The 18,968-nt window shown below is 38.0% G+C and overlaps 1 protein-coding gene across 4 annotated transcripts in view; it reads left to right on the forward strand.

The window, feature by feature from the left end:
* Nucleotides 1–18,871, forward strand: part of LOC121519834 (abl interactor 1-like) — a 48,156-nt gene extending 29,285 nt beyond the window's left edge. Inside the window, exons 4-11 of one of the 4 annotated variants that reach the window (XM_041802860.1) lie at nt 2,392–2,406; nt 2,820–2,923; nt 3,099–3,239; nt 5,585–5,685; nt 7,894–8,109; nt 9,645–9,734; nt 14,488–14,673; nt 14,759–18,871. In XM_041802860.1, coding sequence (XP_041658794.1) covers nt 2,392–2,406; nt 2,820–2,923; nt 3,099–3,239; nt 5,585–5,685; nt 7,894–8,109; nt 9,645–9,734; nt 14,488–14,673; nt 14,759–14,934 — 1,029 coding nt within the window. In that variant the 3' untranslated portion in view covers nt 14,935–18,871. The remainder of the gene's footprint in view (nt 1–2,391; nt 2,407–2,819; nt 2,924–3,098; nt 3,240–5,584; nt 5,686–7,893; nt 8,110–9,644; nt 9,735–14,487; nt 14,674–14,758) is intronic. The other 3 variants (XM_041802862.1, XM_041802861.1, XM_041802863.1) reach the window with 3 other exon arrangements.
* Nucleotides 18,872–18,968: the final 97 nt, after the last annotated feature.

Here is an 18,968-nt window from a genome sequence, read left to right on the forward strand (position 1 = left end):
GGCTTACAGAGCAGACCTACATACAAACAAACTGGGTTGACGAGAAGTTTCACAATGTATATTTGATCAGGAGTACAGTGGGGATTTTGATTATTTCAGTGTTGTCACAAAGGGAACAAAGGAGGTTATTCTTTCCTTTGTGTGGTGTAGAAAAATCAGGTTGGTAGCAGGTCTCAATTCTAGTCCCCAGGTGTCTGAATATGAATGAGAGGAGCTAATATAATATAAAACATTTTCTTCTTCAGAATATTGTTTGTTGTAACAGATGATGTCCAAATGATGTGAGATGTGAGATCAGATAAGTCAACATTCTGTTGGTTCTAAAAATTTCATTACTAGACACTGTGGTTGTTAATTAACCATTTTGGAAACAATGTGGCACCTTTCCCTGCTTATATATTTGGATTTTTTTTTCTTTCTTTTTTTTGGTGGTGTTGGTGGCTGAACAAACAAGTCAGTTGAATGTGTCACCTTTTTCTTTGGGAAAATGTAATGCAATTATCTTTTTATATTATCTTTTACTTTGACTATTAAACATCAGCCTCAGCCCCAACAGGACCCCTCCAAAAAAAAGAAAAGCAACGTGTTAGTTAGGGGACAGTACATACATTTTATAACCACGTAACTGGTTAAAAAATGTTACAGAAAGCATGAAGGGGTGGGTGGTAGATAGGAACATAGGTGAATTATTTCTTGAAACCCTCCTCCCTTAGGACCCCTGATTTCCTTGTTTTCAAGCAGTATGCAACAACTACAAAACAATCTCTATAGATGGATGTGTAGTTACCTTAAATAAATAAATATGCTGTTTATACATGCATAAACAGTTTAACTGTTCATGCACGTGCATTTCACCCTGTGATTTATTTCAAGAAGTGAAACTTCCATATATTCTAGATCACTGGTTCTCAACTGGTTGGTCTGGACCCAAAAGTGGGTCAAGACTAACTGTCTCCAATGAGTCATGAATCTGTGCCTTTGAAAAAAAATTGTGGCAAAAAGTCTATGATGGCAGCTCTAAGTGGCAAAACATCCATACATTTCAGTTTACTCAGTTTTCTTGTGATAATGAGTAACGTTTGGTTCTTTTCACAAGATTTCAATTTATTTGTCTCCTTTTCTTAGGTTACCAAAACTGGTTTTCCCAAGATAATGAGGTTATCTCTAATGAAATTACCAAAATTTCCCTGCGATCTTGGAAAAATTAAAGAAAATATTTCATAAACACACATCTCTTTCTGTAACAATGTGCATTTCAAATATTTTTATGTATTGTCGCTTTGTTCAGTCATGTTTAATTGCATCCAAGGTCCAAATTGTACCATATTTTATTGAATAAAATTGAAGGTTTTAAATTTTAAATTTGGGTCACAACTTCTCACATTAAGGTGGTAGTGGGTCCTGATGTCCAACCAGTTGAGAACCACTGTTCTGGATTGACCTGCTGATACCGTTTGTCTTCCTTTAAAAAATAATAATTCCCAGCAAAATGGTTAACTATTGTGCCTCACCTGTCATTATTGTTGAATTTTAAAAAGATTTCAAAAGTGAACCGGGCCACATGACCATCCCTTCATTTTAACTGAAACTAATTCCTCAGAACCTTTTTCCTTCTCACCATTTTTTCCTGTTATCTTTTTTCCTTTGATTCCATTATTTATGGTGGGACTGTTTTTATATTTTTTTTAGGAAAACAAAGACAATAGAAGTTTTAAATTGTATATTTAAATGAAAATAGAAGCCTTCCATTATTCCTGGTTGTTTCATGTATTCTCTCTGATTCCTGAAGGAATTTTGGATTATCCAATACATAACTATGATCGCTGACTGTTTCATTCAGCGGTGAATTAAAATCTTTCACCTTGCCTTTTCACTGCCTCAGTGAATAGTATTTGCAGTAGTGTTGTATCGTTTTTATATCTGCTAGTCATCAATATTGATCAATAATACTTCCAGGAAAGTAATATAGCAGACCACAACACAGTCTTTTGAGTCACAGGCTAACATGCTAAAGGTCTGTTAGATTCATGTCTGAACAAGTGTTTCAAACAAAATCTAAACCAAAATTGAAAAATAATCTTAATACCATTCATCCCAGATTGATCAATGAGTGATTGAGTTAGTAACCAATAACATACGCTCCATTTATTAATGAATTTAGCTTTATTGTGGAGGGGTGTGAGGACATATTGGGGTAGCAGCCAAAATGAATGGTGGGACATGATGCTCCTATAAACTGTGTATATAAATGCATTACTGAACATCATATTAAGGGTTTAATGCTGTAATGCTGAAATTTCACTCCTGCTCTCACTAATCCCTCTTTTTTTAACCATTAACCAACGAGCATATCCTGTTCTCTGTCTTCTCTTTTTGCCTGCTTGCTCTCAGTGGCTTAAAGCCAAGGTAAGACATGGTTGTCTTTCTCTTCATTTGTTCTTTAATAAGACTGCAGCCCATTACAGTTGTTGTATTCTGAGAAACAAATGCAGTCATTTTACCGTGAAATAAAACAGCATGGCACATATTTTCAGGAGAGAAACATTTTATTTTTACTTTCAGTGTTTACTCCTAACACATATTCATGTGGCTGTTTGTGTTCATCTGTAGGCTATACCAGTCAATGAACTGAATCTCATTTACATCCAATAACAAACTCCTACTCAGTGATGCTTTCTTTACTCTCTCATTTGTTTCTCCTTTTGATTAGTCTTTATAAGTTTAATTTACTCCTCAGCCTTAATGGTTAAAGGGAATCACTGATATCAGCCAATCATATTATTCATAATAAACCTTTTAACTTATTTGCACTCTTCTAGCAACATGGGAACAATGCAGCAGGACGAGGAGGGACGATTTCCAGGACCAACCCACCGACACAGAAGCCCCCGAGCCCCCCCATGGCTGGTCGTGGTACCCTAGGGTAAGCACCGGCAGTTGTAGTTGTAATTTTTTAATTTAGAAGAATAGATAAGTGAGTTTGTGTGTGATTATTTTAATAAACTTTGTATGAACTGTTGATTTAACACAGTTCCAGCACCGCTTCAAGATGAAATTAGATTTAATGTGCTTTCTTTTTGATGTTTCGCTGCATCTAGACGTAACACTCCTTACAAGACCCTGGAGCCAGTGAAGCCTCCCGTGGTGCCCAACGACTACATGACGAGCCCGGCCCGACTGGGCAGCCAGCACAGCCCTGCACGCACAGCCTCGCTCAACCAGAGGCCCCGGACACACAGGTACCACACCCTCTCTGCTGATTACTAGACAGTAGTATATACTTCATGAGTAGATATTTTTACACTCTCATTAACTGTATGGGCGTCTGTAGACCTTACTTCATTGACTGACCTTTTTATATCATATTCCTCCTCATTTAATGTAATCTCTGATCTGTAAAATTATTAACTAAGAGGTTAAGGCAGGTGGGAATTTTTAAAAGTTGTCACCTTCTTGATAGATGAATATAACATTTGAAGCTTTTTATACCATTTGCTTAATTTAGTTCAGCCCAGAAGGACAAAAAAGTCCTTCTCAGCCAATATGAATAAAAGAGCCCTAATAATAAAAACTGTGTGATCGTTATCAGTGAGAATTTTTGCATATTGTGAAATTAAGTGGATTTTATGTCTTAGTCCTTCTAAAGCCCAGTTCAGACCAAAGATTAGCAACATCTGATGATGTTACTTGTAACTCAGTTTGTCAAGTCGCAGACAGCTGGTTGCGGGGTGTTGCAAATAGATTAATGGAAAATTTAAATCTCATTTTGATTGGTTCAAAGTGGAATGTTTATATTAATGCTGTGAATTAGGGCTGGGCAATTAATCGCAAATTAGATTAAATTGCAATATGGTCTGCTGCAATTTACAAATCACACAAGTTGCAATAGCCTATTTCTTTGTTAGTAGAAAGTAGTTATGCCACAATGCAGTATTATTGCAATTTTAAACATTTTGCATTACACAGAGTATCGCGATACCATATTTGGCAATAAATTGCTATCAATACCATTTTTTCAACTGTTTAGCCGATTTAGTATCAGCCTTGTCTTCATTTTTATCACATTACTGCAGTATTTTATTTTCATGCGGCACTCATTGCAAACCCCCTGTGTCATATCCATGTTGTTTGTGCCCTGCATGCATTCCTAATGTCCTTTCCCTGATGCTGCCATATTGGTTGTACTAACTTTCTCCTGCCATATGACCAACACCTCTGCCAACCTCACTGGACAGCATCATCAAGTGGACAGAAAAGCAACTGATACTATTTATCCAGTATCAAAGACTTCAGTTCATGTTAGCAATCAGTTTGAAAAAAATCGATACTTGGCGGAGGATACGATATGATATATCACTGTGGAAAATATTGCAATACTATGCTGTATTGATTTTTCCCCTCACCCCTATAAATTAATACTCTTGTTAGCACATCTTGTTAATTTGATTAGCTGCAGTACAAAAGCCTTTTCACTCAGGTTAAAGTCAGACAACTTCCCTGAGGGTGCGACCCCCCCCCCCCCCCAGACAAGTTCAATGAGACAGTGCTGTGCACAGCTTTCCCTTTTTTATCAAGAGTTTCCCTTCCACTATCAATCCTTCCTTTAAATGAAAATCAGTAATTATCCATCATTAAAAGTAGGGATTTTTCTTTCGTAGAATCACAATAACAGTGTCTTGAAAATGGATATATTGGTCTGCACCTTCCCAGCCCTAGTTTTTGCACCAAAAGGGCAGCACTCTGTGTCATTTAAATAATTAAAATCAGAATGAATGAACGGTAGGTTTTGTGATCATTCAAGCTGTAGCAGTCCTGTCTTTTGACTGTCTTTATATTGTTTTGTTTGTTTTTACTTTATTTGGATTCATACAAAATTACTGATGATTAAACAGTTGTCCTGTGTGGGACAGCTTCATTCTTATTTCTATCAGGTAGTTTTATAATAGAGGAAAAACAATGAACACTGCGGCCTCCATAATAAAGAAGAAAGCATAATGAGATACACATGTAAATACAGATTTATGTAACTTAAATGAAAAGCTCTATCAGACATGGTGTCTTGGGAATTGTATGACTTTTGCTTTTCACAAAGCTGTTTAAGTACTTTTTATCTGAAACCCAAGGAAGAAGGGGACTTGTTCCATTTAGAGATTTCATGAATTATACCAAACCAGTCTTATATAGATGTGTAACTGGATTAAGCCTGCCTTTGCATTATTTTGATGGCAACATGTATATCAAATTTAAAGCAACAAAAATAATAATGACTATTACATTTTTCTCTCAAAAACTCAGATTGCTCATCAGCCTTAGCTTTTCAAACTGAGCATAACTCTCCTCCTCTCACATCCCAAACCAGCCTTGGCTCCTGTTTTGTTTTTGTTAAAAACAAATGTGTGTTCTGCCAGATTTGTGTCCAATCCTCCTGTGAACACACAGCATATTCACAGTGAATGTGTTGCCATAGTGACAAGAATATTGTCAGACTGAATGACAAATGACTAAGTAATGATGGGATGTCAAACACTGTCATGTAATTAGGATTGTCTCCCACGTCGTAATGATTTGTCTGTGTCTGTCTCAGTGGCAGCAGCGGGGGGAGCGGCGGCAGGGAGAACAGCGGAGGCAGTGGAGTCGGAGTCCCTCTCGCAGTCCCCACCCCCTCCCCACCCAGTATGGGGCAAGGTGAGTCTCAGCAGCTGTAACCTTTACCTCTCATCACAGATGTCCACAGCAGGGCTCACTGCTGTTTACAGAGATAAATATTTACTTCCCTCAAAACATCTCTGTGTGTGTCTCTGGGTCTAAATTCCTTTTTTATTCACTCAAACATTTTATTTTTAGAAGTTCAAACTAATACTAGCTAATGTAAGGAAATGTAAGCAATATTAATGAAGTTTCACTCATAGATGACATTTATGTAAATCTGAGGGGCTCAGGCAGCATTTAGTTTCATCAGGGCCTGGTTTCAGTGCTTTCTTTTTATCTGTGGATAAACATTATTGGTATGCAGTCAAGGTATCTTGAAGGTATTGTTCCTTATCAGTTTGTAGCTTTTGCATAAACAGACATTATACAAACATTAACGAAACTGCAGTGCAGGAAAATATTTGCCTTTTTCTAGTAGGAAAATGAGAAACTTAGAAAAGTTGGGTGTGAAGAAAAGATGTGTTGAAGTGATAAGTGGTTGGATAATGAGTATTTTTAAATGGAAGGCTTTTAGTTTTGTACTGTTTTAATGTGTTTTTTACATTCTCTGTGGACCTGTTGTGTTTACTCAAATAACGGTGTTTAAATGTTTGCCGTATTTGAGAAAGCAAGTTATTATCCTTCACACTGCATAAAATTATGGTAAAATTTAACAAATACTTTCACAAAATTACTGTTTATATAAGAAATAGTTAAGGCCCCTGTGAGAATTTTTTAGCCTGTTATAAAACAGACTGGAATTTGTTTTGACACCTTTGTATAGAAAAGTAAATAAGATCATCAACAACAAGATTTATAGTTTCTTCATGGTAATTTATGCCTAAATTCCCTTCTGTGGGAAATGTGTGGATTAAAGCATGCATCAGAAACAGACATTTATTTACTTCCTTTTTCGTAAGATAAATGAGACATTTAGCTATTATAATAAAGCAAGACGTTGAAGGAAGTCAGTCCAGTGCCAAACTACTCACATGCTTGGTCAAGGAGTGGCCTGGCTGCTGTGCTTTGTCACTGCTTGTAGCCAAGCATTACAAATGATTAGCACCTAGTCAATATTCCAGTTAAAACAGTTTCCCTAATACTCCAAAAATCCATTAATGTGAGTAAAAGTCCACAATACTTAAAAACTGAATTACACTGAAGGCAAGCCTCGCACCAGAGCCTGATTTATGCTTCAGTGTCAAAGCTATGGCATAGGTCTCATAGCCCTGAACCCTATGCAGACCCCCACAAACAAAGCTAACATGCATGCAGTTCCCCAGTTCTCTTCTCTCAGTTGATTCAGCAGCTGTACTTTACATGTTCCCACAGTTTTACAAATTTATGTGTGCAGATGTAAACACATACAGCCATACATATATAGATTGTCAGAGAATAGTAAAAGTTATTGATTGAAGTAATAAAAACACTCTTTAAAATCAGGAAGCAGAACAAAGCAGAGCTGGCAAATTGTTATCAGCAAAAGATGTGAATGTTAACTCAAATGCCACAGTAAACGGAAACGTTTTGAGCCCTGATTTCAATGAGCTTATTGTTTTAGCACACCTCAGGAGCTCAGGCAGTTTGTTCCAGAGGTAGGGCCCATGACAACTAAAAGCTGCCTCATTCTGCTTGGGTCTTGTCCTAAAAAGTTAATAAACTCAAGAAACTGAAGAAGGAATACCGGGACAGCAAGAAAGACTTGGGCAAACGTGGAGCTGGACGTGGTGATACATGTCCATCTTTGAGCTACTGGAAACGTCAGCTGCTAACTATAAGTCAGCTACAGCTACTGGTAACGCCCTCCCTTTTTGGTGCTGCTTAAACTAGTGTGATTTCTGGCTGGATCGCAAGAAAGTACCATGGTTCTGAGAATCCAGAACAGAGCCAGAGCAAGAATGAGAACCATATCAGTGACTTTCTAAAATTTGGCATTCTTACAGCTACACCCTTAGTCAATTCAAAACAGTACAATAAAATAGCAAAATAAGAAGACAGTGTTTTTGCTCTTACACAGGTTGAATTTTCAGCAGAAGGCACTTACTACACATAAACTGGACAAAATCAGCAAAGAGACAAGTTGTGCTACACTGACCACAGGGGACGCCAGAGTTTAGACAAAATAGAAGTGTCTCCAGGAGCTCAAAGAAAAATCTGTTGTGACATGTGAAGTGGAGGCTTTAATTTGTTTCTTGTCTCCCACAGTGGCCACATCCTCGGCTTCAGTGCCTCAGGGTCCTGGTTTGGGTCCCATACCCATGTCCCAGTTTGGCACCATCTCCCGCCAGATCTCCCGTCACAACTCCTCCACCACCTCCTCGGCATCCATGGTGTCGGCCACTGGCACGTATCGCCGTGCACCCTCCGTCTCCTCCCAGCAGCCCCACATTAATGGGGGCCCTGCCTACCAACAGAACTCAAGTAATTCATTTATCTTCAAGGTGTTTGTGTCTCAAATTGTGTTCTCTCATGAATGATTGAGGGGTCAACGTCAAATTTGAGCAAAATTTTCATTTATTTTTTTGCTGCCGCTAGATTCATATAAAGCAGAGGGGAAGCTTGTTTCATATTATTCGACTGTCCATTCTTGGCACTTGTCAGTTTTTGTTCTCCATAATCCATAATTATGTTAAAGTGCTAAAAACTGTCCTCTGGGTCTGAGAGATATGCAGCAGCCAGCTCTTTCAGAGACTAATGAAAATGAACGATGAGCCATAATTACTGAAGTCAGGGTTGCTAAAACCTTCCCACCTCAGCACTGCTGTGCACACAGTTTCATTAACATTTCTAATTGAGTTATGACATTATCACTTCAGTCAGCTGGAGGAGACAGGCAGGCAGAAACTGCTGCGAGACAAGGGGAAACCCAGGACATATGCATATTTTCAGTCAGAAGAGCAGAATTTATTTTGGCAGGCATCACTCGGAGCCATTTTCCTCTAATAGCTTCTCTCAAAGGACAAACTTGTGCAGAGGCGGAGGAGGCTGTCTGTCTCGTCTCAGACAATAATGTAAAGCTGCATCCACCAGGGACTCAAACTGGGACATCATATGAGCTCTCTGTTGCCTCCTTGTAGAAATTTCATTAAAGTGAGAGATTCGTTGACTGTAAGAGAAGTTTTACAGCGCAAAAATCTGCTCAAGAGGGAGCTCATTGATCTCACAGGGTGTAGCTGTGGATGGATGCAGCTCTGCGGCAAGAGCAGGGTGGAATAATAAGATATTACTGCCCGGTGAATGTACAGACATCTCTCCATTACATGTGATTTATGAGTCAGAGTCGACATGAGTGTATGTGACATCATGTCTGAGAGTGAGGACAGCTGACTTTCTCTCTGTACATGGGTTTACTTATCTCCTTTCATAGGACCAGGAAAAAAAACATGCTGTAGTAGCAGAAGATTGAAATGATATGGCTGCTCAGCCTTTAAACAAGGGTGTGATTGAACTAAATATCACATCTGATCCAGACCTGCCCATACAATTTAGCATTTGATGAAATTCCTGTCAGATCAGATCCAGATCCAGATGCTACAGCTCAGTCTGTATTTTCACCTCACCACTGTCATGTTTTTGAGTCTTTGTAGCGCTTTGCAGCTCTTTCACTGCAACACAAACCTCTCACCTGCTACATCCTTTGCTTTCGACTTAAAACAGATGCTGATGAGGTGGATTCTTACTCTGAGATGAGATGAACGCCTCTTTAGCCCAGCTTGATAAAAGCAGCACAAAGGAACCCTGATTGGAAATGTGTAAATGAGTTGCTCAGCAATGCTTCCTGCACTGTTTCGCTCACTCACAAGCTTTTTGATTTTCTGTTTCTTTCTCTATTTCTCTCCGTCCGTATCTGCACTTTATTTCCTCTTAATTCCATCCTTATTGTCTTCCTCTGTCCACCTTTCCATCTCTGCCTCTCTGCTGCTTCATCTGCCTTTCTCTGGGTGTTGCTGCTCCAGTGTCTGTGGCACCTCCGCCTCCTCCTCCGATGGTGCAGCTGACCCCACAGATCCCTCTGACCGGCTTTGTGGCCAGAATGCAGGAGAGCAGTAAGTAGAAACTATACTAAGACAAGCATGCTTGCATGAGGAGAGTGAAGTGCACAGATTTAAACATCTACACTGCATTCTCAAAAATCCTATAATGTGGTCTCTCACTAAAAAAGCACATGCTTCATTTCCACAGCCACTGAGACGTATTAACTCCCACACATACAGACTGTAGGTGGTGCTGGACAAAGTCATTATTGCACTGAACTACCTGCCTCATAAATCTCTAACTGACCTAGATTCACTTAAATTCACAATTTTCACTAAATATCCATGGAGTGAGAAGAGCTAAAAAAATTTCCTTTACAGTTGAAGACATGTTTGATCAACCAATCAGCATCCTCGAGGCTTCAGAAGCCAGTATTAGGGGAAAAAAATCATACCAGATGATTGCAACTGATATAATTATGTCATGTGCCCTTTAATTTGTAAAATCTTAGCATTTGTGATGTATTTGTGATCACATTGCCCTTAATATTTAAAGCAGCTACATTCATATGTAGTTATTTTTTGCAAAAATGTACAATTACATTTAAAAACATATATAACTAAACATTTTACACTATATTCCTCAGTTTAATGAAGAGATAGAGATATTAAATGGCATTTCTAAGTTATGTTTCATTTGTAATTTAAGACATTTTTTGTTCAGTGGCATTATTTGGATATATTAAACAGCTTCATTTAGACATTTTTGGTAACATTTTAGGTAGTAATTTTTCAGATTATTTAGACATCTATGGGTAAATTTAAAGCATATTTCAATGGCTAAGATATTAACAGTGGAATCCATTTATATCATGCTAAATATTTTAGAAAATCATTAGAGATTTTTGGCAATTTTTGGCTGACAATCTTAGGTATTTTAGATATTAAAGTGAAAATTAAAGTCATGTTTCACTAATTAATTCAGACATATTTAGGCATATGGAGATAACATTATACTTAGAATTTAAAACACTTATTGGGCAATTTAAAGGGGGCTTATTATGTAGAAATCACTTTTTCAGGCTTTTCTAATAAAAAACATGTGCCCCTGGCCTGTCCACAATCCCTTCAAGTACCAGAAAAATCCACCCCCTTCCTTCACCTTTCAGAAAATGAAACAAGCCGTTCTCAGATCTTTCCCTCATGATGTCATGTGGGGAGTTAGCTCCGCCCCCAGGTTTGGTTGGCCCTCCCCACTTGGAAGAAAGTTCTGCCCTTCTCTCCTGATCCTTCTCTCAGCTGTCAGCTGCATCAGGCTTTGCTTATAATTTTAGACAATTATGAAAACATTTTGGGCCATATTTCAGTAGAATTTTAGTTATTTTAGTTATTTCAAGAGAAATTTAAAGTCATCTTTCACTGATTTTTATAGTCATTTTTTGTCTCATTTCACTCATAATGTAAAACCCTTTTATGAAGTGTTAGGTCATACTACACTTGTTTTGTAAGGCCTTTACGGTAAAAATTTTAGGTGAAGTTTCTCTTATTATCTTGTGGTGAAATCTCTGGTTAGATTTGACTAATCTTAGAAATTCATTGTCAAATTAAAGGTTGATCTTCACTGACTGTTACAGACATTTAAGGTTTTATTTACTGGCAGTTGAAGACATTTAAAAGCTTTTATGTTTTACTAATAATTTTAGACATTTACTGTTAAATTCAAATTAATTCTTCAGTGATGATTTATTAAATGTATTGTCATATTTCTGAGATTATATAAGTACTGTCTTTTTTGTCTTATTTCACTGAATATATAGAAGATATTTATACCCATTATTAAGCCACTAGTACCTGACAATGTAAGGCATTTATTGATATATAGAAGATTAGGTTGCACTGATAATTTTGTTTATATTCTATATAACACTGTCAAATATCAGCTCACTGTTTATCCACTTTTACATAAAAACAAATTACATCTTTTTCATGGTCTGAAATCTCAGCCTCCATATGCTGCCTCACATTTCCTCTCCCCTAAAGCTCGCTTCAACTCAGCACACCTTTTCTTACACTTTATTAGGGGTTGAAGGGTAGCACACACCCATTCGATGTCTGTCTGTTACCATGGCGATGAATTACATCACAGAAAGTGTGCAGCCTGCATTTTCCGTCCATTAAGAGAGAAAATGTGACCTGATGCCGTGTCCTGATTCTTCACCCGGCTGTCTGTAGAGATGCAGCTGCGTGGAGATCTAACTGTCTGTGTTTGTCTGCTCAAATGTAACGCAGGCTGCCGTCGCACCGAGCGATGAGTCATACCGCCAGACAAAGACCAGATTAGTCCAGGTTTTAGATTTTCAGCCAATTGTTAGCATGAAAGCTTTACCTTTGTTCCTCTAAACAGACAGGTCCGTTTCAGTAGTGCACACAGGAAATGATGCACTTTAAAATTTCAGCAGCAGAAATAGATAAGTATGAGAAAAAGAGAGGAGGTAGTAGTTGATGTGACCGGCCACAGTAGTAAACCAATAGCTCATCTCATATTTTGCCACTTTAGTCTTGAATAAAAGTTAGAAAATGTACCAACACTTTTCTTTCTGTTTATAAAAGAAGGAGTCTTTCTTAAATCTTATCACTTTATAAATACACAGGACCGTACAGATATGGGTAGATAAAGTCCTTTTCCAACTTCGTACTTTAACTCTGACTAAATGCTGTGTCTATTCAGACCTTTAAGGGGTGATAGAGAGGACTAATAAAATTCTAGACTGCTATTAAAGTTTTTTTTAGCTCTGATTGTTTAAAAGGATTCAAAGTGACTTCTTAGACAAGCAGAAAAAAGACACACAAGCAGATTGTAATTAAATGCTTTAGATTCAGTCGTCTGGTCCATTATCTCAGTTTGTTTAATTCAGGAGAGTGAATTAAGAGGTCGAGCTTTTTCTTTAATCTCTGTGAGAGTTGCTTCACAAGGACGCTCATTTCACTGGCAGAAATGAGGTTTAAAGACTGACGAGCATGGTTTCAGTGACGGGTAAACGTTTTAAAATCACACATTGGTTCAAACACTGATCCACCCATTTAACACTTTAGACTTGTGTAAACACATAGATTAGATAATGGGTGTGTTTCACTTTAGCCTTCACACATAGATGCAGCCTGACAACATTTATGTTGTAATAGAGGAACATGTTCTCTGACATAAAGGTATCAAATGTGAAAGCATGTGCTGCTGTGTTTGCCTGTTACTAAAGTTAGTAATGCAGGTGAAGACATGCTTAGTAAGTGAGTATGAATAAGGTAAAATAACAGCCTACATCACACCTTTTCATTAATGGCTGACCAAAGAATTATCCAATCATTAGGATCCTTATCTGAACACTGTCAACACTTCTCACTACTAACGCTGTTCATAGTAGGTGGGTAAAAAAGGGCCCTAAGCTGCCCTCTAGTGAACATTAAAGTCACTGCATGCCTGCTGTGGCATTTCCTGTCATAGTTTATCACAGTGACAAATGTACAGATGACTGTTTGCATGTCTAAATGGTGACTCTCAAAAAGAAATAAGTAATTGGACAGCATTTTTGCTCATAAAAAGGTAGATAAATGAAAATATAACCCTCATACCCATAGTTGACATCACTGTGAGAAACTAATAGTTTGTGTTAATTTTGTTGAGTCTGAAAAAAAATTGCATGTCTATTCTCTTGCTGATTTTGTTCTGTACATACCGAAATAGTTCTTAAAAACATCCTGCTGTCACTATACATGGGACATGTGGAAATAGCATTATGATATGTGACAGCAAAATGACTCACTCACTTTCCAGTATAACCTTTATGATTGTGAAAACTCAACTAATATAATAACCTTATTTTTGCACTTTTAAATTAAGGGTTTACAAAGGGCTTTAACATGTGCAGACAGAAGAAAAAATATAAGCTCATAACAGTGAGTTGGTTATCTGGCCTCTCAGTTCAGGTTTAGTTGCAGTTAGATCTGTACTTGAGGACCTGACTGCAATGGGAACTCTAACCAACCTCAAAATAACAAAAAAAAAATATTGTTTCTGTTTATGAACAAGACAGAGAGCATGCCAGTACAGTTGAAACATTTCTATTTAAAAAAAAAGCCTATAACTTGACTACTATAGGCCTTCCACTAATTTACTTTACCTCATTCCCTTATGCTGTTTGTTAAAATAAAGTGGTGGTAAAAACAAGTGAGTGAGAGGTAGATGTGTGAATCCACTAGCTGCTGTAGTAGGTAGGTGAAAAAAATAATTTCCAACCCTGGTCAACTCTGTCTCAAGGATGAACAATGAGGTTTTTGGCTAAAGGGGTCATGGTAGTTGAGCTACATGTTCATCTATTTGCTTTTAAACCTGAAATCTCAAGATCATCTTGAGGTATTATCTTCAAATTTTGCACAAATTCCCAGTCTGACCCTAGGATATACTGGAAGGTGCAAGGTCATGGTCACTTTGACCTCAAATCTTGTGATCACAATATTTTGGGAATGCATTTAGAATTTTTTGGTCAAAATTTGGCACAAGTCTACACCAGGACTTGTGAGTGAACTGATTAGATTTGGAGAACAAAGATCATCAACTTGACCCCAAAACACTTAACAATCTCTGCTATCAAAACATGCACCTATGCCACTAAATAAATAAGACTGCTACCAATATCACTACCACCATAACCACCACAGTCTTTCCTCTGGACCCACCACTGTTCCTTCACTGTCTGGCGATTACACACCGCACAGAAGCGCATAATCTTCAGTTCTAGTTCCTGACCCTCTCAATCTTCTTCTCTATCAGTAACAGACAGTCCAGCCCCCCCTCCTCCACCTCCCCCAGAAGACATCGGTGTGTTTGAAGAGCCATCTCCACCTCCTCCCCCTCCACCTGTGGACTACGAGGAAGAAGAGGCCGCAGTGGTCCACTATAGTGATCCTTACTCTGATGGAGACCCCCACTGGGCCCCCAAGGCTTATTTAGAGAAAGGTTAGTAATAACAGGGTATTTTTCTCAGTCTTTACTCCCTGTATTTCTGTGAGGATAACTTCTTTGTGGTATTATTTTTTTGCAGTTGTTGCCATCTATGATTACACCAAGGACAAGGAGGACGAGCTGTCCTTCATGGAAGGAGCCATCATCTACATCATCAAGAAAAACGATGACGGATGGTTCGAAGGTGTCTGTAATGGCATCACCGGACTCTTCCCAGGAAACTACGTTGAGTCCATCATGCACTATGCTGACTAAAACAAAAAACAAACTCACCCAAAACAGCCCTGCAGTTTTAAACAGAGTGACGATGTACAGACAGAAGTATGCAGTTCATACAGCTTCCTCTCTGAATGAAGTGCCATGGTGAATTTACAAACTGTTTTCTTTGGGGGGGCTTGAGCTTGCACGGTTTTTGTTGTGCTCTGAAAAAAAAAAATAGAAAAAAAAACTGTTGCACAAAGAAGGAGGGGCGTCAAGCTTTGAAACAGGGGGTCTGTTAGTTTACACTGTGGAGCAAAGGGAGGACGTAACGGCCTTTTTGCTACCACTGAAACATCTGTGTTTGTTGGTATCTGTTAAAGGTCACACTTTACCTCAAAAGAAATTACAAAAAAAATTACAGTAGTGTTAAAGAAGTCCAGGTAAATCTGTTTGTATATCTGCAACCATTTCCAGTGTTTTCTAAAAGCAAGCTCTAGTGTACAATTTGCATTGTAGCAGTTATATGATGATAAAATGCTCCTACTCCTTTCATTTGCACTGTAGACCTGCAGACCATCCTGCCCCTCCTTTTAAAAAATATCCATTTTACCTTATAAAAAAGCTGAAAAGGACAAACTATAGATTGTATAAAGAAGTGGACGTAGCCTCTTGTTTCAAGAGTGAAGCCAAAAGAGATGCCTTAAAGCTGTAATATCCTTATGTAAAGCAGGGGGGCGACTGCACTGCTTACATAAAGAGGTCCAGTGGTGTAAAACTAGATAGGACAGTAATGTTGATTATAGTCCCATTTTAGGTAAAATTACATTTAAAGGCTTACTATGCAACTTTCAGTGGATTTTAAACCAAAACAAATGCTCTCTTTGGACACACCTCCTTCATTCCTCAGCTCCTTTTTCCCACCAGCCTCAAAACTTCCAACGGTGTCATCAGTTTCTTAAAGAGCCCGTTCAAAAACTCCAAAAAGTCAGTTCCTAAGTCCCTTCATATCTACTTTTCCTTAACCCAGGTGAAAAATTTCACAGAGTCAAAGAGAGAGTAAGAGGAACCACAGTGATAAGGGAATTCGACTGCTCTTCTGCTGAGCAGCTGTAATGTGAGTTTACTGAATAAAAACTTCAATTTACTGTTAATGGTCTACAAAAAACACATCTATCATAAGGTATGTTCTCCTTGTTGTTTAATACTGTGAATAAAACATGAAAACTTTAAATCACCCAGCAGGTTTAACATCTCTTAATTTGTACTTACTCAATAATTAAACCTACAATTTGATCAATCAGTTTTTCAAACTAATAATATTACTTTATTTGTGACATTAAATTGGCTCGTTTTATCTCTTTGCATTTCCATTCCAGCTTTTTAGCTTGTTTTGGGTTTGATTTTGCAATACTGCTATCCAGAATGTTGCATATTAAGCCTTTAAAGCTGAATTGTTTCCAATGGTTAGCAGGGGTCGACTGCTTAGGTTCCTAAAACAAGTCAAATTGTGTGAAGCTAGAATGGAAACTAATATTAATTTTGTAAATCATGGCACCAATTTAAGTAAAACAGTCAATTAAGCAGTGTGTGCATTAATACATTAACCAGTAGCTATTACAGGGATCTATAAACTAGGCTAAAGAGGTGAAACGTCTCTCCTCCAAAATCTTTGGGTTGAAAATCGTCCATTTCTTCTATACAGTCTATAGAAAAAGCAAAACATCAACAAGTGCATTAGGACACGGCTGAATGTCGGATGACGTCGATGTCCGAACCACACAATGTTTAAAAAAGGGGAACAAACAACGTGGAGTTGTGTATTTACTATGCTCTATGTCGGTGGAGATGCTGTTGAAAAGGGTGAACCAAGTGTACAGACAAGGAAAAAAAAAGAAAACAGCTTCTTCTTTCTGGTGGAGTTTCTTTTCTCTGTTCTCTGACTTGTATATAAACTGTAACGTGAGAAGCTGCCAGTCCAGTTACATTTGTCGGTTTGTGTGTTCACCTGTGACTCTCCATCAGCGTCAGTGGAGGTGGAGGCCAAGATTGGATGTTTTTTTTTACGTTTTGTTCATTTTTACTTGAATATTAATTTTCATCACTCACAGTGCCATCTGAACTTAAAGCGGCTGCGTGTAAACATTTATTTTTCTATGTTCTGTCGTCATTTCGATCACTGTGTTTTGGTGATGCTGTCCAGCCACTGTAGCAGAGCTCTGACATGTTTGCTGCTTCTGAACGTGGAGCAGAGGAAGGACTTACTAACTAGTGTGTTTTTATGTGTTGTTTTTCATCGTGCACTGATTCGTCTTCAGCAACTGTGATGACTTTACGATCACCGCTTTGGTTTTTACACAACAGAAATACCAACTAACCTTTATCTCCTTGTCGTCTGTTCTCTCAGTGGTTGCTGGTGTGGTGCTTTACATTGGTGCTCAAAAACCATAATCACCAACACAACAACCTCAAAATACAACATCTCTATTACTGTAAGAAGGTAACAAGGGATTCAAGTTTTAGCTTTTGATCAGATTTGATTGTAATCGTTTTCAATCGCCTCTGCATTTTTAATGAATGTAGAATGAAGGAAAGTGATTGGTAATGTACTAAAGCTTAATCCAGGATGTTTTGATTAAAGTCTGTGCTACACAGGAATGATTTTAACCTGAAGGTCTTAAAAGAGTACTCTTGTAATTCTGATTTTATCACTTTTCAGAATAAGATGCCTGTTCTTACAACGTGATTGTTGGAGCAAGGAAAACCTGCCGTCAAATATCACCAAATATCTCAGACTGTGTCTGTAACAAGCCACTTAAACACTGAAGGAGACTTTTATTTTGAAAAAGATACAGACTTAAAGAGGAGTTCAAGAAGAGATTCAGACTAACAGTATTCATTAAACCTCTAAGCATGAAAGTATCTTAACAGCGAATGATCTGCCACTACATCCCATGCCATTTCTTGATTGTATTTTTCCATCATGAGGTCATTTTTTGTGAAAAATCAACTTTTTCTACCTAATGTATTTCTAGCTTTGCATTTTGTTTGTGTTTTTGTGTCGGAGACTGCCGAGAAAGGCTCGCTTGCCGTTTGTATGTAAAGGATTTATTTATACTTTTTTTCATAGAGAAACCATGAGACAACCACTGACGTGCAGAACTTTGTAATGTTTACCACGTAACGTCAAGCATTTCAGGGCATCACAGGTCAACGCGCCTTTCTTTGATGTGTGTTTTCTTAATGATGAAAAAATCAGTAACTTAAATGTTCATGGGAACAGAATCCAATTTTTGTCTTCTCCTCTCAGTTTGTACATACGATGTGTTCATGAAATTTATGTACAGTCTTTTTGTAATAAACAGCTCATTGAAACAATGAAAAAGACTGGGTTTTATGACTTATGTTTGTCATGAAAATGTAGTTTTTCAAGAACAAACTGCCAATAAATTTGCTAAATATCAGAGAATAATTAAAATATACAGTGGGCTGTATGACGGTGCAGTGGTTAGGGCTGTCATCTCACAGAAATAAGTTTACTGGTTTGATGTATGTTCTTCCTGTGTATGTGTGGGTTCTCTCTGGGTACTTTGGCTTTGTGGATTTAGCTTTGAATTCAGGAATATACGTAAAAGTTTTTTCCATTTCATCTAAACGGAAGCGGTGTCTTGGGAGGCCATAAATGCTCCATTTTGAAACTGGGTCCCAGAATGAACAAATCTGTAAACCCTTACTGTTTCATCTCCGTGTGGACAGCCAACTGCATTTCTCCTAAAACAATTATGTCATACGTAGCATAGCCCAATAGCACTGCATGCGCATGTCCAACCAAAACAACAATGGCAGATTTCAGGGGTGTGTTCGTGTTGCATGAGCTATTGAGCTTATTATACACCTCCTATCCTACACCAAAATCTGGTGCTCCTTGACCACCACCGAGAACAGCATACACCAGATGTCCTAAAATCCATCGTGGAGAACAACTGGGAGAAAGTTTGTGGCAGTTTTTTTTATAATCTTCTCTCTTTGGGGGCATTTCCGTGGCAGCGTTACAGCGCCGCTTACAGGCTTGGCATATGTACTACAGTGTT

This window comes from Cheilinus undulatus, linkage group 13 (genome assembly GCF_018320785.1).
Source record: "Cheilinus undulatus linkage group 13, ASM1832078v1, whole genome shotgun sequence".
Lineage (NCBI taxonomy): Eukaryota > Metazoa > Chordata > Actinopteri > Labriformes > Labridae > Cheilinus > Cheilinus undulatus.